The following is a 27,426-nucleotide window of genomic DNA, read 5'->3' as shown; positions in this document are numbered from 1 at the left end:
ACGCGTTTTGCCATTTTAGCTCGGGAGGCGGAACGGAAGGTTGTGCTTTTGCGTTGTTGTGCGCCCCTTGCTGTGCTGAAGTTTGTACTCGTCCCCAGTAGTGCGCAAACATGGTGCAGGGATGTGGGATGTCGTGTATCAAAAACCTGATATTCATATTTAATTTCTTTTTTGCGGTAAGTGCGAATTTTTCTTTCGTGTTACTGTCTCTGCGTTTTCCTGTTGCGCTTTGTTCGTAGCAGACGACATTTTGTATGTGTTGTGATGAGCGTGTGTCATGCCAAATGCTGGTGACAGCAGTTGTGAAACGCGCGCAAGCGTTGTTTCCATCTGTTGTCATTTCCTAATACGTGTCGCTAGTTTAACGGTGGTGAGCGAGGGGCTCTTTTTCTGGACCAGCTTGCTGGGAGTGTCTCCTCGTATGGCAGTCGTTCCTGGAGAGTTCCGTCGTTGTCAGGCCTGAGCTTTGCGATACTCTGTTGTGGAAGTTGGCCATATAACGAGGGGTATTTGCAAATGCGTGTTTCTCGGCAGCGTCGCACAGATCGCGTGAAGTGTGCTTTTTCACGTTATCTCCGGACTATGCTGCAACTTGTCAATTACTCGGAGCGTGAAAAGGCTGCAGCTAACTTTTTTTAGTTTTGCTTGTCATGTTGCTGTAAAATTAACCTGCTGATGCAACCCCGTTTTGAATACTCAGCATTCGCATGCTGCAATTCGCTGCTGTACAACGCATAAATTGGTTTTTCATCTGGCCCCGCTTAGGCGCGAGATTCACGCGCGTGTAACGTTGACGTCGAAAGTTATCTGTCCATATCACCGCAAGAAGATGCGTAGTTTAAACAAACACTAACGCCTTCGCGGTCGTCTCCAATAGCTTGCTGTGTGCTAAATTAGCATGTTTGTCGTGTTGCCGATTGTGTTGCGACGCTTTATCCGTTTTATCCCTGCTCACGGTGTCCCTGCGGCTGCTTACCTTTCCGGGTGTTTGAGCGCTAACTTTAGGCGGTATCTCTCATTCATGAAATCGACTGATTTCTTTGGTTTAAATGAAATTGAAACTGCTAGCAAACATTATTACTGTAAAGTGAGCACAGATGTAAATACAATGCCTCGTCTCGAGTTGTTTTTCACTCGAAAGCCAGCGATATGGACATCTTGCGCGTGCTTGCAGAAACGCAGCGCGCAAGTATGGTTCCTGGCGAAAGGTGAAGGCTTTCTGCGACGCACGAGGTTATATGTAAGAAAAGCTCACGTACAGGGACCTTCGCTTCGTTCTTTAAGTATTGTTTCCTTCAGGTATGCTGCGGTCCTAAATAAGACCAAGCAGGTGGAATTCTTTAGACACTATTAGTTATTCACTGTCGAAATATATAAAAAATAATGTATGAACACATTACAATAACAAGGCAGAACAGCCGCGACACAATATTTAAAGGGCAGTCACAGCATGCTCAAATGCGGTTATCGTATCTGATAAAAAGGCTGTCAGGCAAGGCATTCCACTCCTGGACAGTGCGTAGAAAAAATAAATGTTTAAAAATGTTTGTGCGAGACGAATAGGGAAGCAAGTTGCGAGAATGACAGTGACGACATGCGCGCGTTGCAAACTGCTGAATATACTTTCGCTTGCCAAGGCGCAATGACCCTTCACATAGGTTGTACAGGAATCTCGCGATTTTTCTTCGATGCTCCAGTGTGGGAATGTTCACGAGCATAAGTGTGGATGGCAAATCAGTTGACCTAAATTTATTGAAAATGAAACGAACAGCAGGTTTTCCCTTGCACAATTTATAATTTGTTTATGTTATGCAAAGCTTCCATATTCTAATTTTGGTAAAATGATACTATTGAAAGCTGAAAGTTTCAGCTCAGGAGGTGCAGATTTCAACTTAAACTAAGCTTAACGTCATTGACATGCCTAGACTAGGAAAGGGTATCACTTGTGGTAACTCCCAAATATTTGTAGTTGCTGACTTATTTTGGAACTGATTATAGCGTAGGTAATGTGGACAGGATATCTTGTTCCTTACGTGTAGTAGCACAGTTTTCTCTGAACTTAACTTCGAGTATTCTGAACACCATTAGTTAATACCTGTTAGATTGATCTTCGTGGCACATCACCCTATGAAATATCATGCAGTCATCTGCGAATAACGTAATTTTAATATACATTAAAAACAGAATGGGACCAAGTACACTGCCCTGGGGTATGTCTGAGGTAACAGGTAAGAACGTAGAGCAGAAGCCATTGACATCTACGAATTGAGTTGTATTGACCAGATATGATCCTATCCAGTTAACTATAAAATCTGGAAGACCGAACATTTTAAGTTTTCTGAGGAGCTTTCCGAGTGGTACATGGTCGAACACCTTACTAAAATCAAGCAATAATAGATCAACTGTCCTCAAGAATCTAAAGCGATGCCAGTTCGTGAATGATTACAAGCTGCGTAATAGTTAACCCCTTTCGGAAACCATGCAGGAATTCGGAAATTAAGTTAATCTAAAGAAATTTGTTAATAAAGTGTGCGATAACGTGTTCTAGTATTTTGCAGCAAGTGGAAGTTAAGAAGATGGGTCTGTAGGTTTCTGCATGCAGACGATCGCCTTTCTTGTGAATGGTAATCAACTGAGCCAATTATCGGGTAATATATCAAAGGTTAAAGATAGACTAAAGGTGGTTGTCAAGATGCGAGATACCAGTTCAGCATATCAACGCAGGAAGGCATTAGGAATACTGTCTGAACCCCCAGACGATCTTTCTTTAATGCTTAGTACCAAAGACAAAATGCCTTCATATGATATTAAAGGGGCACTAAAGTGAAAAATAATTTCTTCTGCAGCAGTAAATTACCTTCCTACAACACCAAAAACACCACTCTTGGAACGATAAGACGTTTGGTAAGCCAGAAAAAGCGCAACAACGAAATACGGGTGGTGACGCCTACCTACTTAAGTTCCTGCACCTGGTGGTTGTGACATCATGGATTTTTATGGCATCTTCTAGGGCCTACTAATTATATATAGCAGTACAAATTGACTACATTGTGTTCTAAAGGAACCAAATATTAAACATGGCAAGTTTCGGGAACCTGTACTCAACCAACGCTGCCCAATTGCGAAAACATACTTTGGAAGCCCCGACGTCACGCTGACGTACCGGCGCTGAGGTTTCCGCGCGAAATTCAAACTGATATTTCGACCTTCATTTTCTCATCTAATAATCACTGTCTTTTTGAAATGACTGCCTGCAGGGTTATGAAACAATGCTTCATCAGTCTACACTGAATTATTGTTTCGCTTTTGTGTCTCTTTAAATACGGTTCATTGCGAGACGTGGCGGCCTGTTGTGGCTCAGCATCACATGGCAAAAAAAAAACGGAATTAAAATATTCATTAATCTTTTGAGCTATAACCATGGGAACAATGATTAAAGTGTCTTGGTTTATTAACTTATGAATGGTGCCTTTCATGTAATGCTAAAGCCTGTCCGGGTTTGTTTTCATAAATGTGGATAAAGTAACAGAGAAATACCTTTGTCTAGCAGATGATAGTGCTCTCGATAAGCTCGATTGAAAGGTCTGAATTAGCATTAAGTTTCTTCCTTTTTTTATTTTTAGGCTACGTTTCATGTGTAAAATATTTTGGTCAAACTAAGGGTTTAGGCGGTTATAACGGATGCGTCAAGTAGGGACAAAGTTATTGATACACCTCAGAACAACTTCCTTCAATTTGTACCATAAAATGTGACTGCGCTTACTTCTAATACAATGTGAAAGCCAGCATGTAATACTAGCCTCTGGTCAGATGTACCATCTTCTATTGTGATGTTGTGGTCATTCAGGCTTCTGCTAATAAAATCCAATTCTAATATATTACCACCTTGACTGCATTCACGAGTCATGTCATGCACAAGTTGTTCGAAGTCTCATGCCAGCATTACGTCAAGCAGTGGATTATCCAGTGGACGATTGTTTTTACAAGACCAGTTGATTGATGGCGAGTTGGTCTCCGGCCATAATTATTTTACTGCGTACATCCGATGACATGTGGTCATGTAGCTTAAATGAAAACTGCGGTGGGGCAGATGGATGCTTATACACTATGCACACTGCGACGACGTGATCCCAGCAATTTACAGCCAAGAAAAGGCTTTTGTGGTCTTCTATTTTTGTTGTGACTGTAACTGAGAGCGTGTTTTGCAACTACAACACCGCCTTCCTGACATAATCGCTCACGTCCAAATATCTGATGGGATGATGTCACTGTCATGTCATCGCTTGCACTATCATGTAACCATGTTTAGGTTGTATTTGTGATGTGAGGGTCATACCTGTAGAAAAGATGCTCCATCCAGCTTATAAGTTTAATTCAGTATGCTCCGAGCATTTAAATTCAGCGTGCGTAGCTGTTTAAATCCACCTCATGCATTCTGTCAAGTAGGAACATGTTGTACATCATTTTCAAAGATGGGAACGCATTTATTTGCAACATCGTCTCAAGCAAAATTATCAACTTTTAAGTTTATCGTATGTCAAAAAAAAAAACGCGTTTGCTTTTTCGGTTTCATCAGACTGCCACAGAAGTTTACGCTTGTGCAGTGTGGATTTGCTGAATTCATTTTGGATAAACAGACGGGTGCCCTTAAGCTTTCTCACATTCCGAAGAACATTTTTTTTAAAGAAGTCTTGAAAATATAGAATGACAGGTCATGAATGGGATCGCCTTTCAATCAGTCAATTCGACGAACTGAGTGGCAGGATAGGTTGAGTTTCCTGTCAAAAATTTCATCAATTACCATTTTTTTTAAGACTGCTTCTATTTTGCCGCTTCAATTCCACGAATTAACAAATTGCATCTTCGGTTGCGATCTTCAATATCTGCCATTTTTCGGGCTTTAACTAAATTCTCTAATGAAATTATTGTGTTCTTGAGCTCCTCAATTTGGAAACACTTCTCGCATATGTCTTTGAGCAATTGGTCAACTTCCTGCGACTGATTTCTCAAGGTATTCACAGAAAGCTTTGTTGTTGCCACTCTCTCACGAATATTGCTAAGTTCCTTCAATATTTGTGATTGGCCTTTCTGCAGGTTTGCAAACATCTCAACTGTCGGCCTAGGGTTTTGCTGCACGTCGCTGCAAATCGACAATATACAGACACAGAAACAAGTATAAGCAGCAAAAAGGCACACTTGTGGGCGGTGTGCCTTTTTGGCTGCTGTAGTGTTGTCGCTTGATCTTGCGATTACACTGAGCTTCAAGCTGTGCATATTCAGGCATGAGACATTAGCTGTGCTTTCCTTTAGTCTGCTGAGTTGCTTGTTTCTGGAAAAAGTTTTGTAGTTTCTACTTGCCACTTCAACCACTGTAGCTGTATGTTAGTATGACAGGTTAGCAACGGGCACAGTTCTTTCCGTCGGCATACACGTATGAATAAGGATTGTAAAATGTGGTTGTCTGCCAAGTAATGCTGCATGAGGTTGTGTTACTAAATTCCAAAATAGGGCAATGAAATATGGGTTTGTAATCCTCAACTTGGTGTATGTACAGGTTGTCCCACATAACTTTAGCGCCAAACTTCAAAAATATGCGAATGCCACGTAGCTGGACAGAATACAAGTAATATTGTTTGCCATCGCTTGGAAATACCCAGATTGTATTTTCATTCCGCCTAATTACATAATTAGACCTAATTAATTAATCAACTCAAGTATAATTAGATTAAAGTGTCAATGAGAAAATTGTAGAGCAACCTGAACTCCCAATAGAGCTTTCTGTTGCTGAATACGTGCTACATAAAAGTTTTTCTGAGCATGAAAGAAACCCACGCATGCATACAAAACTGCAGCCCGACTGTCCGGTCGAGGCACTTTGCGTGTATTCACAGGCTTCTTTCACGCACGAAAAAACACTTTACATAAGTTTTTTTCTTTAATGTCCAATGTGTGTCTGTGTACACACGCACACATTGGACATTAAAGCAATCAAGCTTTGTGTGTGCATGTTCATTCTTCAGGAGAAAAAAAAAGCCTTGGCATAATAATAGCATAATAAAATCTTTTGCTGCTTTTCATACTTGTTACTTTATGTAGTTGTGCCTTTAGCTAGCACACCCATCACAGTAGTGAATACCACTTTGTTGCTGTTTTTGGCATCTGTGACAGGCTGTAGAAGTTGGACTTACTGGCAGGCTTATGCATGCCGTCATTTTCTCTACTCTGGCAGCTTACACGGGTGATATGTGCTGGACGGCTGGTGAACTGGTAGCATGCTAAAAAAGTTTGTTGTTGATTCGATCCACTTACCTCTAGCAACGGGCTAATAGAATATATTTGTGGGCGCTCATAACTGCTGTTTGGAGTAATTCATTTTAGGAAACAGTCACTGCTGAGGTTTATTTTATTTTCTGAAGTTTTTCTTTCTTTTTTTTTTAGAGGCAAATAAATTCCCCTTTAATTGTACAATATCGGCTATAGTTAGAAAAATGTCGCATGAAAGTCATGTAATTGAGGAGCTTGAAACAGCAGTCATTTTATTGTTTGATGGGCTGAGTTAAACTTCATTTAGATCAAAGTCGTAACACAATTGGAAAAGGTGCGACATAGATTCGGTTAGGTTTAGCACTTATGTTCCTTTCTTGTCTGTTGTCTCATCTTGTGTATTTAAATTGGAAGCTTACCAACTTTAAATTGTGCATTAAGCATTACTGTTTTCACGCGTTTTCGTGCGATTGTAGTTAGTTGCCTGGTAGTTCAAATACAGAAAAAACTGATTGCAGCCTTGCTTGGGGAAGCTCAAAAATTTTTTGTGTTGCAGTTATTTTCCAAGTAAGGACATGTAGACTATTAAAATGTCACTAAAAAGAAAGGCTAAGTCATTGTAAACTAGTAGAGCATTCTTTCAAAGCTCTACTATCGTATATTGGAGGGAAAATAATTTATTACTAGAGGATATGAAGGCCAACCTTTTTTATTTCTGTACTAATACATCGGTTTGACATCACGGATTTCAAAATATTTTCTCATATTTGGACTGTTTTGGCACAGGAAAAGTCCTTGAAACACACTAGGTTGTTTTTGGTTCTTGTGAAATGTAGTGCTCCATATTTACTAATAAACAGTAAATTAGACCTGTATATAGACGCAGTCAAAATTTATAACATGGTGGCTACCTGGTGCGGGAGCTTCATGGTGGTGTCATCACCTTTCTTTGTTTACATTTTGTCCGACTTGCCAGTCCTTCACCCAAGATAAGTGACTGCTTTGCTATTGCAGAAACTTAGTGAACAGTGGAGCTGTTTAAGCTTTAGTTCCACCGTGGAGCATTACCAGAAAACTCAGCCCAGCGGTGTGTCACCTCTCGTTGCCTAGCAACCACCTGCGAGAGCACCGAGCCACGTAACCCCCTCGCACCCTACTTGCATAGGGCGGAGTTGTGACATCATAGGCAAGTAAAAGCTTGGAACAGCTGGCGTGGTGACACACTTCTCGCCTCCTCTACTTCGTGCGTACCTGCTGCTGCTATAGGAAGACCGAAGAAAGTCCAGACGCCTGAAGAAGCGGCTTCCCAGGAAGAGCACCGTACTGCCAAGTGAGAAGCGATGCGTTGCGACCAAGCTGATCTGGAACACCGCGCCAGAGCTGCGGCTGAGAAGAGGTGACGCTGAGTCGAGGATCCGAAGTTTGTCCAGGGAACGCGAGAGTCGGCGCCTGAACGCTTGATGTCACCTAGAAAGCGATCCCGGCCTACGACTGCGCGAAAACTTAGTGGCAAGCCCGCCGAAACAGCAACTTTAGCAAAACCTAGCGTAACCTTGCAAAACCTAGAAACAACTCAGCCAAGTCTACCATAACCTTACAAAACCTAGAAACAACTTAGCCAAGCCTACCAACAACTTAGCAAAACCTAGCATAACCTCACAAAACCTACAGACAACTTAGGCAAACCACGTAAAAACTAGGTGATCACAAGCTCCGCTGTTAACTCCAGCCTTGCACCACTAGTGCAAGCTGCACATGTTTTTATTAATGCAACTTAACATTTCTCTTTAGTGTCTCTAACATTGGCTTACAAACATGGCATTGTTTGTTAGGAAAGAGTAGCCAGTTGCACACTATAGTCAAAACAATGTTTTAAGATCCAAGACCCGACCCCCCCTCCCCCCTTTTTTCAATCTGTTATTTTATACTATGGATGGCGAACCCACTGTGGTGGCTTAGCAACTATGGTGTTGTACTGCTAAGTGCGAGGTTGTGGAATGAAATCCCAGCCGCTGTGGCCACATTTCGATGGGGCTGAAATGCAAATACACCCATGTCCCATGCATTAAGGGCACATCAGAGATCTCCAGGTGGTCAAAATTAATCTGAAGTCCCTCACTACATCGTGCCTCATAAGCGGATCATGGTTTTGGCACGTGAAACTCCAGAATTTAATTTAATTTTACTGTGGATGGTGGGCTTGCAGGTGCACTTGCATACATGTTTTCAGCTTTCTGCACAGCCTCGTGCACTGTGAATGGTTATCTTGTTTTGTTATGTGCAAATAATAACTATTATTATTATTATTATTATTATTATTATTATTATTATTATTATTATTATTATTATTATTATTATTTCTGTCACCAAATTGGTTAAAGCTAAGTGCTTGTTTTTGGCCTCCAAATACTTTCTCCCGATGGAGGTGATGTAATGCATTGTGATCATTCTTTGCATTTATTATTACTTGTCTGTTTATTATAAAGTTGTGTAAAAAGGCATGTACACATAGTGGTTATGAAGTGTTGAGGTCACCTTATAGTTTATCTGAAGAAATATTGCTGAAGCACCACTGTTCGTAACACAATTTTGTCCGGCTACTAGCAAACTTGCTTTGACTGTACTTGATTTGGGTGGCTTTAAAACAGCGCAAGCAACAAGGTGTAAAAGCGGAAAATTTTGGTGTTCATATGGGTGGGCATTTCCTGCAGAGACAAAATGGTCAGGTAGCAAGCTTTAGTGGTGTCACGGGGTGCATAATTTAACTATAGAGGTGTGTGCTCTTTCTTATATCGCTTGTTCTCAAGGAACTTCGGTGTATACGTGTGAAAATTCCTCTGTAGCAGAAACTGTGATACATGGACATCTATACTTCACTGCAGCACGGTAGAAGTTGTGGTTTCCCTAAATGAGAGAACAGTTAGTGAATGTCATTTTGTCATCTTGGCTTTTTTTTAAAGGCATGTTTGTGACCCCACCAACGCTTGTTTGTAGATAAAGCATGCAGTAGGTATAGTGCACAATTTTGTGCACTACTGTTGTTTGTTGCTAGTGTATAGGAATTTTCCAATTACAGTATTTTTGGTTCAATGACCTGATTGGAAATGAGAAAGCTCGTTTATTTTACAAATAGTTATCTGGTTCACAGAGGAGGTGCGTGTGTTTCACAAGGCATGCAGCAGATGCAGGATATTGTTTCTTATACAAAAGGACAAAGTAACTTTTTGTCATGATCAGTGCTGCATTTCTGTTGCATATTTTGTTATTAGGGTTCATCATTTAAAGATTAAAGTAGACAGCTTGGGTAATGAGGTGTAAGCTAAATTTTTTTTTTTTGAAGATCTAATGGCAGAAATACCAGTTGCAAAGGAAGTTTGCCACTGCGTAAAATGTGTGTGACCAGTTTGTTTAATAATTGTGTTGCATGCAAGTAGTATTCGTGAAGCATAGAATCTGTATGTATTTGAGTAAAAGCACCAAGATCTCATTAATCGGAGATTGTCTTCTTAAATATTAAACAAAACTAATGTTTTTATAGTCAAGGGAAGCCTGCCTCAGTTTTTATCCATTTTACATGACAATGATAGTTGGACGTTAACCAGCTGTAATGGACCACTCATGCATTGCTTCTCACCACACATTTATGTATATCATTTCATTTATTTCTGAAAGTGCCCAAGAACAGCTCTATGCCTTAGTATTGGTGCACTTGTGTTACACAAACAGAAAACAGTACAGACAACCTGAAAGAGCAGTTGTACAAGATGTGAAAAGAAATTGAATTAAATCAAACACAGAAGTCTGATAGAGAGCAAATACGAGAGCATCGTAACACAAGGTATTTTGTTGTTACAAGACATGCTATAGCGTTAGAGGTGCAAGCTAAATTCATGTAGAAAATGCTGGGATTACGCAAGTTTGGGCGAGGCATGCAGAACGCTGCAGCTGACTGTAACTGTGGACAGAAGTAGTTGTGAATTAGTTTATACTAACATAAGTAATTGCAATATCTTCACATCATTTCAAGGGGTCTAATATTAAACATGTGCATTACACGCTCATAGGCATAAAATATGCGGCTCCCCAGAAATGGATTGTACAGGACACTACTGGAATGTTGCTGAACACACTCAATTTTTGCCTCATTGGTCAAGTTAACACAGTTCCATGCGACAGAACTGAACTCAAACTTCGAGTGTACAAAAGAATACAAGAGAACAACAAAGTTGACATTCGTAAACTTTTTTGTCATTCTTGATACTAACTCTCTGTAGGATGCATAACAATGCACGACTCATGTTCTTTGAAAATTAGTCAGGAGTCAACCAGTATTCCTAAACCAACTCGCTCTTTTCAAAGGAATGTTATCAAGTGAGTATTCTTATAGTAAAGTGGGCATTTTGCAACTAAAAGAAATTACAAATGTCTTAGTTGGATTCATATGCAAAAAGTTAAAAGCACACCACTCCCCGACAGAATTAAGATCTTCCTGTAATAATTCAAAATCCTGCATTGATTCTGTTTCACGGTAATGTTTAATATCGTCAGTGTACAAAAGGAGTCGTGAATTATGCAAACATTCTTGAAGAACGAACATATTGAAAAATAATTGGCCTAAGAAAGATCCTTGTGGAACACTGGAAGTTGTCATAAGGCAGAGCACTTAGTACCAAAGCGAACTGATATGTTCACCGATTCATTCTTTTGACCACTCTGGAGATCTGGTGGAACTGTAACATTTCTGTTTGTTAATTTGATTACAGTAAAAAAATTTTTCTTGATACCAGGAAATTAAATGGGCCATAACTTGTAATGACTTCAGATACCACGCTTTGCCAAAAAGCCGATCGCTTTTCTATCGATTGGCTGCCATGTTTTCTATGATTGATGCCATTTGTGACATTGCGTCTGAATCTGTTATGTGCTTAAATTAATGTTCATAAGGCTTTATGTGCTTAAATTAATGTGAAATATCTGTACACTTCATGCTGAGGCGAGTTCCTGGCTTCACATGTGATAATTGTTACATTTTTTTTTTCAGATATCTGGTATCGTAATAATAGTCTGTGGTGGCTACAGCTTGCACCTTTTCAAGAAGACAGGACCAGTCATTGGTGAAGACTATGTCTCTGCACCTATCATCCTGATAGTTGTCGGCTCCATCGTCTTCCTTGTCGCATTCTTAGGATGCTGTGGTGCCATGCAGGAGAGCTACTGCATGCTCATGTTGGTATGTATGTGCTTTTTGTGATTATTTTTTGGCCTCCTGGACCATGTGTTCAAAGGTTCGTGCAGTGTTAAAAAAATATCAATACATTATACATAATAGTGATGTCATTAGCAGGAGTCTACTTTTTCTTGAACTGTTTGAACCTGCCCATTCACGCCATGCAATGCAGCGAAAGCATTGGGTAACATCAGCCATCCAGTTACAAAACCAGATGTAATCCTTCATTTTCTGCTTCTAATACTCGTGTGCAAGACACTGGCTGAATAGACCCTTTTCATAGTTGTAAAGTTAGATTTCCTGCACGGCTTCCTGCCTAGCCAATAGCTGCAGTATTTTTATCAAGCCGTGTGTACGACCATTGCTTGTGTTATGGATGGAAAATGCAGACTTGGCTCTCATGATGGAACCATCCACGAGATGCAAGCGAGACAGCATATGCACCTCTAACCCTTTGTCTTCATTTGAATGATGACTGGTGCCGCCATTATTTAGGCAAATGTGCAGTGCAGAGAAGCACATTTGCGAATTGGAAAAAGGGTCTATTGTACCATTGAAAGATCAGTGTCGCACAATAAGCAACCCCTCCTCCTCTCTCTGTGACATGCAGCAGATTCCCCTTCCTTGTTCACTCACACAAACGACATGTTTTGCTGCACTGCAGGTTTAGTGGAGAGCAGTCAACACTTCAGTGAACGCTGGAACCATGTTCCTTTTGCCCTGAACGTAATTAGGAACCTGCACATCCACTCAAAAGATAGCATAGCCTTCCCTGCAGTGCAGCTTATGAAGTTCCGGCGCGGTTCTCTGTGTGCCCATCTGAAGCTATACAGAGTAGGATGGTGGTTGACTGAAGTTGTTTAGACATCAGAAACAAGCAGCCTGGTAAAGAAATCAAGCAGCTTCAGAAATTTCAGAGCTACAGTAAATCTGACTTGAGTGCATGGGGCATTCTTTACCTAAATCTTGCCATAGCCAGGAGGCCAGCATTGATGGCTTCTTTCTGGGAGTTCCAAGTAGGAGTCTGTGATCCTTAATTGCTCGCTAGTCATGAGAGATGCATTTTTTCTATCAGTTATTGGACAGAATGTAGAAGCTATGAAAGGTAGAGACTTGGACATGTTGATAGCTCATGTTTAACATAACAGCGCGAGAAACAGGGAGAAACAACGGAAGACACACACAGCGCTCTGTCTTCCTTTGTTTGTCCCTGTTTCTTGCACTGTTCTTATCAAAAAAAAAAACATCTAGAAAAGTGACTGTATTACTCCTGCAAAATCTTGTGTGTGTGTGTGTGTGTCTCAGTTTTTTTTTCTATAAACTGTGAAGAAGCACAGAGTAGTTTGCTGAATTCTTTAAAATCTAAGCTTTCTTTGTGAACACTCCCAGACTTTCTTGACTGTGGCTGCTGCCTGGTGCTGCTGTCTTTCCGAATAGCTCGCACTAAAGAATTACTTGCCAGACAGTGGAGTCGAACCTTGGTCCTCCAGCACAGCCATTTGATGCACTAATGATTAGGCCACAATTGCACTTGTATCATTCCAGCACCAACTAGCTCTTTAAGATTGCTGGGTGTGTCACGTTGTGTAGCATGGGTGTGTGACAGCACACATACGCATGCCAGTTTCCTTTACACCAAAGATGCAGGAATGAAAAGGGCTAATTTATAGCATTTGATTAACCACTTCATGAAAGCTTCTCTTAGATTCCTAGACGTGTGTTGAATGCGCATAATTTAAGGCTTATGTAGGGGTTTGGTTGTGGGTTGGTGTCAAGTTGTTCATTTACATAAAAATTGAGTTGTGCCTAATTGCAAACTGAATTTTCTTGGTCAAAAAGTTTACCTGCAACATCAAAATTTTATCACACTTGTGGCAATGTTAGCAGAAATGGAAAATGCCATTGATGCAAGACTTGCCTGGACTGACCTTAATGTGCCCAGAATATTTACTCATGTAAGGACACACAAGTTAGTGCAGGTGTTATAACAGAGTGCAGCATGACATGGCTCATATTTTAAGATGACCCATATATACAACTATCTGCATTAGACCTAACTACATGTTCAAATTGTATCTGAAAATTTTGCTGCAAGGAATTCCTTTATTTGTTGTTCATGGAACAATGGATTAATTACCTGCTGTCAGGATTGGGGGCTCAATCCCATCGCTCGTGGTCCTTTGCAAAGATTGGAGTACGGCATGAATTCGAAGGTAGCTGGCCCATGCCGTCGTCCAACTTATTTACGCTGAGATCGTTGATGAAGTGAAGAACTGTTTCTCATCGAGAACGAGGAAAAGGGTTTATTTACAAAAACTAAATCAGTCTAACATGACTGCTTGAGAAAGAGTATTAGTCCAACAGGACTGCATGAGAGAAGTGACTCAGTCTAACATGACTGCTCAAGAGAAGTGTCCTCAGCATCCGCACAACCACAGTTTTTATACACTCGATCCGCCGGTCCTACGACGCGGCGACTGTTCGTTTACTCATCACCAACTCGCCGCTGCACTGCAGATCAGTTTACGTACACAAAGGCAACCGCGCTCTGTACACAGAGGCAACCGCGCGGGGTGCCGTTCCGGGAACTATCGGCGCCGATCGAGGGTCGCTCGTTGTTCCGTGCTAGGCCGAAGCGTGAGACGCACCAAAATACGTCGTCCCCACGGCAGCTTGTCCATGCGTGTCAAATCAGCTCCGCGTTGGGGAACTCCGGAATCATTGTTCACACACGCCGAACTAGTCCCGTCACAATGTCGATGGGGCGGGTGGAAGGCGGCGGATTCCAGCGCAAAGGCCGCTTCTTTGAACGCCTCCCAGCTGTAGCGACGGAGAGGGAGAGGTGCGCGTCGTGTCGCCCTGTCGTAACTGTGTGGCAATCTTGTTTCGCAGCCCGCCATTCTTGACACTGCTGTGGTTTCTCACTGGCAGTGGCATTCAATGCAGAATGCAAAAAGAGCTAGTCATCACTGAGGTGGCTGATATGTGACACCGTTACAAGCCAGTTGCACTGTATTAGCGTTTGTTCAGGTTAACTTAGTGTAGTCAAGTTATCCTACTAGCTTTCTGTTTGCACAAATTTTTGTCCCCTCAAGTGAAGGGCTGTTTTAATGTTTGTTTTAATGAGCAGCAACAGATTTTTTCATGGCCTCTCACAGTTTTGAAATGTATATCTGCAGAATGTAGGTGTATGCAAATAGTGATCTTTAAGACCGACTCAAATAGCACCTGAAGCGAATCGAATACTGAATAGTTTTTGAATAGCTTTTTTGGATAATGAACAGCCATTATCACAATTAATATGCAACAATGTTCACATCCCAGTATTCTTAAGATTAGCAAGTTTCTGTCATTACATAGTACATTATGAAGCATTGTTTATTAAAAGCACCAGTGGAGCATTAGAAGCCAAGTAGTTCCTTTTTCATCCACAAGGCTCTTCAGAGTGTGCAAATGATTGCCGTACAGCCTGTTAAGCATGGATACCTAAGTGATGTAGCCACTGTGCAAGCTTTCCTGTTATATGTATTTACTATGCCCACAGGTGTGAAAATTTAGTGCACTTTTGCTCTAATTTTATGTTTTTGAATATTATTTAAATATTCACATTTACGAATAGTGACTGAATTGAATTGGGCGCTATTCGATTCGTTATTCGAAAGTATTGAATATTTGCACACCTTTAGCAGAATGGTTTAAGCTTTGTGGTGTTGAAGGCAACTTAGCTTTTTTTGCTAGTGGTGTTTCTTCAGGAAGTGCCTATCTGAAAGTTGTTCAGAAAGGACTTATCTACATGTCTGATGGCTTGGTCTTGCTCCAGTTTTCAGTATTTTTGTTCCTGATCCTGGTGGCTGAAATAGCAGCTGGCGCACTGGGCTTTGTGTACAAGGACAAGGTAAGAAATACAAATATGGCCTTGAATTCCTGGTCTTCATACGTTTGTTAGCGCCATGCATATGGCGTAAACTTGTTGTTGCAGTTCTACTTCCCTGAATCAGACCTGGATCTGCTAATTGACAGTAGTAGTTGCATGGAAAAATTAGCTTCTCTAGATTATTTGCATTCATTTCAGTATTTGCACAAAACTTGCATGTACTACTGTCAATTCTGCACCATCCACATACATAAACAGTTCTTGCAGTTTCTGCTTTGTCACCTGCTGAGGTAACTTAGTGGCTATGGCATTGCTTGAGGTTGTAGGTTTGATGCTGGCAACATTTTGATGGGGGCGAAATGCAAAACTGCTCATGTGCTTAGATTAAGGTGCACATTAAAGAACACCAGGTGGTCAAAGTTAATCCGGAGTCTCCTACTACAGTGTCTCATAATTAGATCGTGGTTATGGCACGTAAAACCACAGAATATGGCGAGTTTTATACTAAACCAATATCATACTTATTTCATTAAGAAACACGCAAATTATTCTTGTCGGCATTGACATGGGTGGGTGAGGAGGGGCGTGGGTGGCAGTATATTGCGAGCAAGAACTTCATCGTTGCTAACGATTGACTGCCTTGTTTTCTCAAATATACTGGACCAGGATAAATGGCTGCTGCAAAGTTGCAGATGAACAGTTTCTTTCAGTTCATGTGGCATTGCAGCCGATGCTATGGGGTATAGACCACACCAAGTTTCTTCACCGACGTTGGTGCTTGCCTATTCCCTAGCAGAGCAAGACGAACTTGCACGGGTGTGCGCATGTATGAGCCTTTCGCTCCCCACATCTTTCGCTGCACAGGGCTCGTGTTGCACATGGCAGCTTCTTTGTTCAATACATATGGATTGATCAGCAGTGATTGAACAAGGGATGCAATATCGTAAAAAGAAGCGCGGTATACAGAGTGAGAACAATTAAATCACAACCTTCTGACATTGAAGTGTTTCATATAAATTCAACAAATTGCATATAATATGAATGATTACCTTCAGTCTCTGCAGACTCCTGACAGTAAACGTGTCTTTTGCTGACTCAGTGGGTTCCATTTTTGAAGCAATAAATAACCAGTTGTTCATGCTTGCCTTGATTCTTTCATTAGCTGAAATGTGATATAGTTGAAATCAAATGCAACTTCATGCTATAAGGATCGTGTGGGTGGGAAATTGCTGTATCAGACTACCTTCTGCCTTGGATAAATCCAGAATGTGCTGAGATAATAGGAGGTAAAAAAAATATAAACACGAACACTCATTTCCTTCATGCCAGCTCGCATTCTTTTTCAGTTACTTGCACCATGCCATCAATATGATGCAGGAGCTGTGCTTTCGCAACATTTAAGGTGTGAATCATTTTCCACATTTGACCCAGATTAGAGAGAGTACATTTTTCTAAACGAAGCACATGTGGCATACTGTCGTCCTAAAATTTACGTGGTAGCAATCTAGTGCACAGAAAATCGCATTTGCACAGCGCAGTGAAGCGGCGGAGGATTGTGTGCTGCATGCTTAGCTGTATTGAAGTTTGTGTTGGAGGTGGAATTCGTGGCTGGTGCCGGAGCACCCCCTTATCACCATGTTGTTGTACATGGCATCCAGGGTCGGAATAATTGGAATGGTGTCCTGCCTATGTTCAGCTTACACCGAGCCTACTACATATAAACGAGAGAAGGGAAACAGGGGCTCAATTCTTGGTAATCATGACCATATGGAGCCAACAGACAGTGAAGCCAAGGAAAGCATCGGGGAAATTAGCTGTGACTGAAATGGAAATGTAGGAAATAATATAAAAGAGAAATTAAAATGGACGAAAAGATAACTTTCTGCCGGTGGGAGCCAAACCCACGACCTCCTCATTGCGCGAGCCTTACACTGCCAATTGTGCTACGGTGATGGCTATCAATCCATCCACTAACTTGGGTACTTATCTGTACTACATCTAGCCCTGTATATATATATATGTATATATATTATATGCTGCTGCTGTATTAGTGTATTATAATTTATTCTAGTCTACTTAGATTTAGGTGCACGTTAAAGAATACCAAATGCTCAAAATTAATTTGGAGTCCTCCACTATGGCATGCTTCCTAATCAGATCGGGGTTTTGGCACATAAAACCCCCAGAATTTAATTTTTAATTTAGTGTAATATGGTTTATGAACCCCATATTGGTGTATTTACTTCTATCCCTCTCTTATTGGTGTGTAAAGGTGCAATATAAATTTGTTCCAATCAAGACTGATTGCTTGGTTCTTTGCTACTAGTACATGTATTTATAGTCAATATTGCTGTGTTTCTGAAGTGCTTGCCTGTTGGAGTTTCTGTAAAGCCAAGCAGGGTTGCTTCATAAAGAAAAGCACTGATGTGTTGCTACTTTGTCTGGCAAGAGCAAGTGACAACGCAACCTGCCATGCTGGCTAAAGAAGGAACTGTGATGCTCTGTGGCTGAGCATAAGGTTTTGAGTTTAATTCCTGTGATAGCATGCAAGAAAACCTGTGTACTGATATTTAATGCTCATTAGAATTCAGATGACTGAAAAATATTATAATGCTCTCTTTCATCCCTTATAAAATGCGTGCACCTTTGAGATTAGGACTTGGTTGATGTGTAAGGTTTGAGCATCGGGCTGTTGCGCCTGCGGCGTCTGTGGTATGTGTTTTTGATGTGCTAGGAAACTAGCAAGGAAAGAAGAAATGGTAGTTTTAATTTCAGGATGGTTTATTTTGTGAACCTTGGCATTCATGGTTTAAAGTCTCGAATTCATGTTACTCGATACATTTGGACTGTCATCACGAGTGAAATCTATTTCAATGCAGGTTGAACACATTGCCAAAGATAGGTTCCAGCAAACCTTGGAAGACTATGACAGAGAAGGTGAAGGTAGGCTGAAGCCGATTCGGGAAGCTTGGGATTTCATCCAGCACGAGGTTAGTACGCAAGAATCTGAATTGTGACTGAGCCCCTGCTTTTTAGCAGCTCTTTTTGTGCAGCTCTGCTTTTTGTGGCTACCGTAATGTGGTTGTTAAAAGGTAGATGTTACGGTGTATGTGTCTACAAAAGTGTGTTTTGCTGGCTTGTGTGCAGTGCTCTGCTTCATTTCTTTGCCTTTAACCCACTCATTTTGCAACACTAAACACCTTGTACAATTCTGTATAGTTTGGCTAATTAATTTAATTACTGATTGACCCTTAGCGACAGTCAGCATTCAGAATGGTATTAAGTCTTAGGTGTCTGTCCATAACTGCACTCTTGCATTTACTGCAAATAAGTTCAAATGTATTGTCCGATAGAAAGAGGCAGTGCACATCTTACAAGTTACTGTATGTGAAATGCAAAATCAATAACCTGTAGCCCCTCTTCTGTAAGAAACAAAACTTGAATGCTGAAGCACAAGTTTAGCAAGGAAAGCAGTTACTGTGGCAGTTGTGATTGAAAAATTATAAATGAGATTGCCATTTCAATCACATTTTAAGGTATTGCAAAGAATTGAGAAATTGTTCGAGGCATGCCTGGAACATTGAAAGTTAGAGCAGTGGCCCTGGTGTCGTGTGCGAGTGGATTTTTAAACCTGGATACTAGTTAAAATTATTACCTCTGAGAGCAAGTCATGCGTCAAAAAGCATCAAATGTGGCACAGGCATTGTTCTTAGTTTTTGTTACAATTAATATTATACTAGAAGAATTGTGTCAGCAGGGAATATTTTTCTATCGATCATGCGTTTAGAACATTACAGAAATTTTCTTTTTTCAAATTATCTGAGAAGGAAAACAGAAGCATGAAAGAAACAAGGACTTTCGAGACGAGTACGCAGGAAGCGTCAGTCCTGTGTACTCGTCTTGATCATCCTTGTTTCTTTTGCACTTGCTTTCCTTCTCAAATATGAACCAACTCGCCAAAGAAAATGCTTTACTAAAACTTATCTGGCGGCTGCCCGATCTTTCTTGCCAGGTCATTGCTAGAAATGTCAAATTTTGCACTGAATTTTGTTTTAATGGATGGAAGGAACAATGACTGTAGAGATCAGAGAGTGCACAATTTTCTTGCGAGAACAGCAGTAATTGTATATTTTGCTGCGTGCTACTGGTGCACGGCCACTTTTATTAATGGTTTAGGGTTATCAGTGCTGGGCTGTGCCTTCATTCATGTCATGTATGACATTTTTTTCCTTAAGTTGATACATAATGCATTGCATGCAATATTTTTGTTTTGGGGATATCCGTGCACTTTAAACATAAAACAACTTCAGGCTGTTTGCAGGCCTGCCTCATCTTTCTTCACATGCCACAAGTCTTCAGGAAAAAAGATTAGCTTACATCCTTGTCTCAACAATTAACCAGATTTTCTATTTTGTCCGCTTGAATTTAGCATGGTTCACATACTGTCTACAAGGGTTTCCATGCTAAGTGTTGTGATATTGTAGTGTAAACAGCAAACAAAAATTCCACTGGCAGCAATCATTCCGAGGTTTGCCGTTCTTAACTTATGATGTATGTGGCGTGTTCACTGCAGCAGCCACATTTGTATAAGGACGAAATGCTAAAACAGCCGTGTACTTAGGATTTAGATGTACGTTAAGAACCCCAGGTGGTCCAAATTATTCCGGAGCCCCCCCTCACTACGACGTGCCTCATAATCAAACCATGGTTTTGGCATGTGGAATCCCATAATTAAAATTAGTTGAACTACCTACAGTGACTTTTTTTCCCTTTCTGTTCCCACTGCCTTACTTTATTCTTTGTGGCAGCTTTACTTTAGCCTATGGAATGTCTCCTCTCTTTATTACCTCCTTCATTACTTTCTGTCTTGCATTTCTATTTTTCTATCCCCTCTTTCCTGAACAGCTGGCAGTTATCTGTTCTAGTTTCATTTGTCAGCCTGCCTCATTCCTTCCTTTCATTAGTTAATTTGTCTCTCTAAACATAATATAGCTGCAAACAGAAGTGTTATGGTGCCTACTTTTAGCTTACATTTTGTTGCATATCTGAAGATATGGCTGCACCTGTGTAATATACAGTAAAAGTTCATATATCCATTATTGCATGTACTGTACTATGAATCTCTATGGGGATTTCAAAGAGAATTGCTCTTACTTATCCATTATTTTGTTATATTTTATTTCATTATAGTGAGGTTTGACTGTATTATGTTTGGACACAGATCTTGTCTTAATTTTAACCATTTGTGGCGTTTCTTGCTGCATATTGTCGAGTTCTGGGCGTCATGATTCAATATCAGTATAGTGTCACTTCATTAAGTTAACCAAAGGGAGGATATACGTATACATGAGTTCCCTATGCTAATTTTTGTATCTACATTTGAAAGAGGTGTCCATGCTTCTGTGTGCTAGAGATATCTAGCTTGGCTCTAAGAACAATTGAAAATTGCAATTGATGTAAAGGTCTAATTTCAACACAAACACAAAACACACAATCAAGAGCTTGTTGTGAATGCAACTGATGTTATGTTTAACAGAGGTCTATGTAAGTGTTAGCAGCTGTGGCTGCCTTTGTGAAATGAGTCAAGCTTGGAGTTCCACTGCATTGGCATGCAAAATGTGGCAGCAGAAATGTTGACATGACTGGTGAAAGAAACACGATCAACCATTGAGAAAAAAATAATGCGGGCTGATGCTTTGAAGAGGATCTTTTCCCCTGGTCTTACAAATTGTGATTCAATGTTGTTGGTCTAGCTGAAGTTGTTCTTGCTAGGTTCGTGTCATAAGTGCCAGTTTTGTTCGAATGAGAGGCATGTGGTACCTGTTTATCTAACAATCAGGGAAGGACATTGGCTTTTCCACTGCTCTAGCTTGAAGCTTTGTCTGGCATCTGTTTGTAAGCTTGAATTAAAAGGGAATTTGTTTGCTGTCTGTGTAGCTGAAGTGCTGCGGTGTGAATGGGCCCAATGACTGGTCCAGAACTAAAACTCGTTCACCACCGGGCAGCTGTTGTACTGATGGTGAAGACTGCGCCAAACAAAAGAATACCTATTACGAAAAGGTATGCCATCTTGCATGCTCATTACATATTGTTTGCTTATCAGAATGCATCGTGGCTAGTGAACTCCTAATGTGATGTGATTTGTAAAGCTTTTCCTTTAAATTTAAGGGGCATTGCACTTTTAAGGGAGGCAAGCATTAGTTTTCATTGCACTTGGTTGCACACAGCAGGTGGAAGCACTCAAAATGCCTGTCTGTCACAGTCTCGCTCTGTTCTCCTGTACTACCGGCTGCAGTAGCTTGGTGGCTATGGCATTGCACTGCCGAGTACCAGGTTGTTGCTTCGATTTGGCTGGCTATGGGCCGATGGGGGTGGAATTCAAAAATGATCATGTACCGTGCTTTGGGTGCATGTTAAAGGACTTCAAGTGGTCAAAATTAATCCAGAGTACTCCCACTGTGGCATTTCTCGTAACCAGATTGTGGTTTTGGCCTCTATAAACTCAGAATAAAGAAGTTGCAAATCATTTGCATAATTAAGAAATGTTAATTACCCCCAAATTAATTGTGTTAATGCTTACATTGTACATGTAGGATGTCATATACTACAAACAACCACTTTGTAGTGTTTCTTTGCTATGGCAGTGTACTATCGGTCCACAGATCTGTGCTGTGTTTGGCGATCTTGTTGTGCTTGTCACAAGTAGCTTTTAATGCTTGAATAATAGAACATTGGGCTAGGATCGCTTTAGGATTGTCAGAGGCGTGTATTTTTTTTTAATGTCTATATACACTGCCGTTTACATTGTGATCAAGAGGTGAACAGCAAAACTGCACAGTTGTGTAGGAAAGTAAGGTGACATTATGTTCAATTTACTATGGCTATATCTTTTTTTGTTCAGGGCTGCTATGACAAAGTGAAGGAGGACCTCTCGCAGTATGCAGTTTATGTTGGAGTTGCAGGAATTGGTATTGGTTTGATTGAGGTGAGATTTGCTATGCTACATACATTGTCTCTTGCCCTGAATCAACATGTAAGATGTCTTAGTATGAATAACACAGCTCAAGGTACTGTCTAATAGGCAGCTGCAGCACCAGTCTCTTTTTATCTTATTCCACATGCATCATGACCACTCGGAAGATGTTCTACAGCTTACAAGGCCTTGGGCTTCAATTCAATTGTGGTGACTGCATTCTGGTGGGGATGGAATGCAAAAATGCCTCTGCAGATTAAAGAATCCAACATAGTCACAGCCATCCATTAGTTTTTCTGAGCCAAACACAACTCTGGCATGTAATAAACCATCAGTTATTTTATTCTGCACCCCTCTTTGTGCATTTAGGAGAGAGAGGGGGGAGGGCATGTTTTTCTGTTTAAATTGGCTACCGTAAGGTAGCGCCGTGTCAGCCGGTTGACTTGTCAATGTAGGTTCCTTTATTTGTGGAAGGGGCCTGGACGACAAGAGTGGGGGCAGGCTGTAAACTATCGTCTCTCTGAGAGAGAAAAACAGTGGCAGGTAATGGTGCTCGTGGAAAAGAAATGAATAAATATATAAATTACTAAAATAAAAGAAAGGAAGAGGGGGGAAAACTAAGCAATCAGATTAGAAATAAAAATAACTAGGTGCTGTTGTCTATAGCTTGAAATTTAGCATAGTGAATAGATTATAAAGCCCACTTTGAAATCTTTATGCCTGTTGGTTACAATCTCTTGAACTTATGAACGAGGTAAGATTCTCTGTATTTTCTGTCTCGCACAGAATGGAAATTTGACTAGGATGTAGAGTTCAAGTTCAACGTTACAACCTGGTTGGTTCAAATGCTCGGTGACGGCTTTGGGAAACTTGTTAGCTATGTGCATGTGATGTCCGTTTAACCGTTCATTGATTGTCCCGTTTAGCTGTTCCTTACAGAAGGAACATTTCAGCACATAAAACATTGCAACAAGTGCAAGTAAAGCTAATTTTAACTTCGTGTGTATAGCTATTTGTGGTGCTTTTAATTTTAAGGTCACTTTGAAGGTGCCTGCAGATCTCGCACCTGGGATGCAAAAACATGCTTTTATTATAAGGGAATGATGTTGGCTGATTTTTGCGTGCACTAGCATATCTTGAAAGTTTCTGTTGCAGCAATAGGTCAACCTTCGTACCACCGAGAACACTTTTCTCAGATGCTCATTACTTGATATATTGGGTGTATTTTCATAGAATGTTGTTTATGTTTGGGAGGGCATTGGAATATTTTGTTATAAAGGCTGGTGGTCTTCTAGTCTGGTGTAGGCTGTTTCTTAGCTATTTGCGATTGCCTCTCCAATCTTGACGTGACGTCATATTCCTGTCGAGAGGAACTTGTGGGTAGTTTGTTTGTTGAACAATTTCAGCTAGTGTTGCTTTAAGGACATTTAAGTGATGGATATAATCATTGTCTTTGCTACAGAATCTCCTTATTTGTTTCACTTTTCCAACAAAAATTTCTCGCTTGCAGTGTCGCGGGTGATGACTGGTGTAGTCTAAATATTGCTGCCTATCCGTAGGCGTCCGGTAAAGTGTTGTTCTCAGTTTTCCATTCTCTATGTAGACCGTCCTGTCGAGGAAGTTGATTTGACTGGGAGAGTTGTGAGCAGTAAATTCAATACTAGGGTGAAAGCAGTTTAAATAGCTAATTAGGTCAGTTAGTATGCTTATGCCATGTTACCATGTTATAAGTATGTCGTCAAGGTAACACAGGTAGGTGTGGGGTTTTAAAGGGTATGATTTTATCAGGTTTACTTCAAGCTGTCCCGTGAAAATGTTTGCATACGTGAGAGCAAATGGTGTTCCCCTAGTTGTGCTGAAAGTTTGCAGGTAGTGAATAGAATTGGAACGAGCTGAGCGTGAGAACTAACTTCAAGGGCCCCTCACCAGGCCTGGTCATTTTAAGCTGACAAGCGCAGACCATACATTGAGCAATAAGGATCGTGTCTGCAAAGTATTACATCGCCACGCGCCGCGGAAAGATCTGAAATTTCAAACTGAACACCGTTTTTCCTTCTCCTCGCGGCCGCCACGCTCCAAGCCGGTGGATGACATACTCGTGTCCCTGCGCCTACGTACTTGAGTCCAGTTTGACGTCACTCGTGGTGACACGTGACTTCGAGAATTAAAGACAACATGTATTATCTGTGCGATCTGTTGCTTGAATGTCGAATTGAAGTTTAAAGAAATACTAAAACACACAAATGGAATGTCTGCGTGTTTTTTGTTTTACTTCGCACCGAAGCAAGAGATATGTACTTCCGCTTCGTCTGCTTGTTCTCACGGTCGTGCAGTTACACGCATAGGTACCGAAACTATGCCATTTTATACAGTGCTCTAGCACGTGATCATGCTCTGCGATCCGCTAGTCATGTTTCCTTGCGCACAGTGTGCAAAATCATTTGCTACGCGAACGAGACAACAGCCCACACATGACGCCATCAGCGGAAATGCGTAGCGCCGGAAAAAAGTTGAAGGCGGGGCTTGTGACCTATGTGTCACGCAATCGTCGAGGTCCAGCATGGGAGAACACAGGGAAGGAATTTCGCTTGCGAAGGCTAGACGGGGCGAGTGGAGAGGGAGGGAGTCTCGCTATGCAGTGGAGCCCGCCTGCTGAAATTGTGGGTTTGCGGCACTGAAATATATTTATCTCGGCAATTACTGAGCTGACTTGAAACTTGAACAATTTTCGTGGCAGAACGCTTCCTAGAGGACACGTAAAAATTTCCAGCGTGTAACTAAAATTTGCTATGGGGCCTGGTGAGGGGCCCTTTAAGGAGTGACAGGCAAGGGGGTTCTCTGGTGGTTGCTGCTCACAGCACGGCCGTGCGGCTGCCGTATCTTGAAAGCAATCTGGGATGTTTGCAGAGTGCGCATAGTGCCAGTAGCTTCGTATGTGCTGTCTTTTGACGTTTCATTCGCATTGAAGTGAGAGATGCACGAAGGTCTATTCGCTAACTGCTGCTGCCACTATTCCTCACTTCAGCATTTTGACGTCAAGTTTCCGCACTCACCAAGCAAGATGTGTTCATGTTTACCTGTGCGTGAGACCGTGTTTGTAATTTAGTTAAAAGATGTTGGCAGGCTAGTTGTTTTGAATCCATGATTTAATGTGTAGGCTTGACTGAACGAAGACGTAGAAACACACACAGAGACAGCCCTGTTTCTTTGTCTCTTTCTACGTCCTTGTTTATTCACGCTTGCGCATTCTATCACTGCTAATTTAGTTAGTAAGCGAATGTTTACAAGTTTATACTCCTTATTAAACTACTATCCTTACTTCATATAGCTATCTAGTATTTTGCTATCGCAATTGGTGCTTTGCTTTTTGGGCGGAACTGTGGCTTTTTTTCTATTGAAATTCAAATTTTTATGCAAATAAGTGTAGTTGCCGACACATTTTTCTTACACAGAAGGCATTGTAACATTTTCCTAATTATTGGGCAGTTTGAAAAATTAAATTTCAGCGACAGAAATTTTTTCATTTTGTTCAATTTGAGTCTGCGACCAAAGATTTAAACCTGTGTCGACTAAATCTTCGCATCTGTGGTGCTACAAAGCAAAGCGTTCGAGGCTTTTGCATCCATTCCACTGCAGCGGCCAAAAGTGTCGCCTGCAGTGGGACAACGCTATCATGAAGAGCTCAGTCAGAAGGGAACAAATGGGCCCCTTGCTATAACGCATCTCCGAAAGTTTTCAGCACTAAGCACATGGGAAGATTGCCACCTTCGTTCCTGCTACCATTGCACTTGGGGCACATAATCTCCAAGATAAATGGTGCACAGGCTGTGTATGTGCTTAGCCGATCTGACAGCCATGCGTAGCCATGGCAAGGCGAGAGAAGTAGACGCGCACTTATGTGTCCCCCCCCACAAGCTCACGCAGAAAGACCGTGCATGAAGCCACCAACCTTCTCGGCTCACACTCGCACCTACAGCACACTGTGCAGGCAATATGATAAGATCTTACTGCACTTAAACTTTATACAGAACATGACAGTGAGAGGGTCTTACTGCTAGGCTTCGGCGGCTGCTCTCTGCAGTACCGTGTGCAATTTGAAGGGTATGTTCGCGAGCAGCCACATGTAATTTAACCATTTGACCATCTGCATCCGTGGTATTTTCTATTTATTGCCTCCGTATTTCTTCACGACAGCAGTGAAATTTATATTGTAATATTGTTTTAAACGCCCTTCATTACACTGAGAACTTCATTTTAGTTTGATAGTTTGTTATATTGAGTTTTAACTATACTAAATTGGGGAGTCTTGCCAATGCCATATTGAGTTAAAATTATGTGCTGATTATTTTTCATCATTTTTTTTTTCAGATTATTGGAATTATCTTTGCGTGCTGCCTTGCTAACCAAGTGAAGTAATGGTGGACATTGTGCAAAGTATATTTTGGCTGTTGGTCTGCTCATTCAATTCATGGCAGCTGCTATAAGTCACACCCTGTGTGTTGTGGCCTTGATCCCATACCAGACAAGTTCATGCGCTATTTTTGGCAGGAAAACCTTCTGTCCCTTTGTCAACCAAAGCTCATCCCTACCTTGTATACCATGTCGTTGTGCCTTAATATTGTTGAACAAGAAATGTTTTTAATGTTGCTAAGCTTCGACCCTCACAGTTGCGCCTTTTCTGGTGAGTCATCTTGGGAAGGGACAAGTGCGCACAATAAGATCAACCCTGTTTTCATTGCATTTGCACAAGCTGGGACAAACAGCCAAGTCTCATGTTACAGTGTACCTCAAGAGTTGTGTCGTCTGTAAATAGCTGTCATGTGTTTCTGATTATTATGGTGGGTAACTATATATATATTTCAATACTGGCTGCTGCAACAATTTTCGGGCAGCAATAAGAGCATTCTCCAAAGGGCTATTTTTTTAAAATCAATATGAAAGCCTTTGTGGGCTTATATTTTGGCAGATTTATCACTTCCTTAGCTTGTTAATTTACACAAGTTATCTTGTTTAGAGCAAGTGCTACAGTATTTACAAACGCATGTTCACTGTAATTGAATAAAGTTAATCTGTGCTTGTGGAGTGAAA

At 41.1% G+C, this 27,426-nt stretch overlaps 1 protein-coding gene across 1 annotated transcript; it reads left to right on the top strand.

Annotated features, from left to right (window-relative positions):
* Positions 1-27,426, top strand: LOC135901261 (23 kDa integral membrane protein-like). The gene is made up of 7 exons (XM_065431005.2): positions 1-176; positions 11,306-11,494; positions 15,312-15,386; positions 18,245-18,355; positions 21,303-21,425; positions 22,267-22,350; positions 26,707-27,426. The coding sequence occupies exons 1-7, from the start codon at positions 111-113 to the stop codon at positions 26,752-26,754; spliced, it is 696 nt and encodes a 231-aa protein (XP_065287077.1). The 5' UTR covers positions 1-110; the 3' UTR covers positions 26,755-27,426.

This window comes from Dermacentor albipictus, chromosome 1 (genome assembly GCF_038994185.2).
Source record: "Dermacentor albipictus isolate Rhodes 1998 colony chromosome 1, USDA_Dalb.pri_finalv2, whole genome shotgun sequence".
In the NCBI taxonomy this organism is placed as follows: Eukaryota; Metazoa; Arthropoda; class Arachnida; order Ixodida; family Ixodidae; genus Dermacentor; species Dermacentor albipictus.
Note: the sequence above shows the minus strand (reverse complement) of the source record. Positions and strands in the feature narration are given on the sequence as shown.

Coding starts and splice junctions, on each gene's coding strand:
- LOC135901261 (XM_065431005.2), top strand. CDS start 111: ATGGTGCAGGGATGTGGGATGTCGTGTATCAAAAACCTGATATTCATA. Junction 177..11,305: donor TATTTAATTTCTTTTTTGCG/GTAAGTGCGAAT, acceptor TTTTTTTTTCAG/ATATCTGGTATCGTAATAAT. Junction 22,351..26,706: donor TTGGTATTGGTTTGATTGAG/GTGAGATTTGCT, acceptor TTTTTTTTTCAG/ATTATTGGAATTATCTTTGC.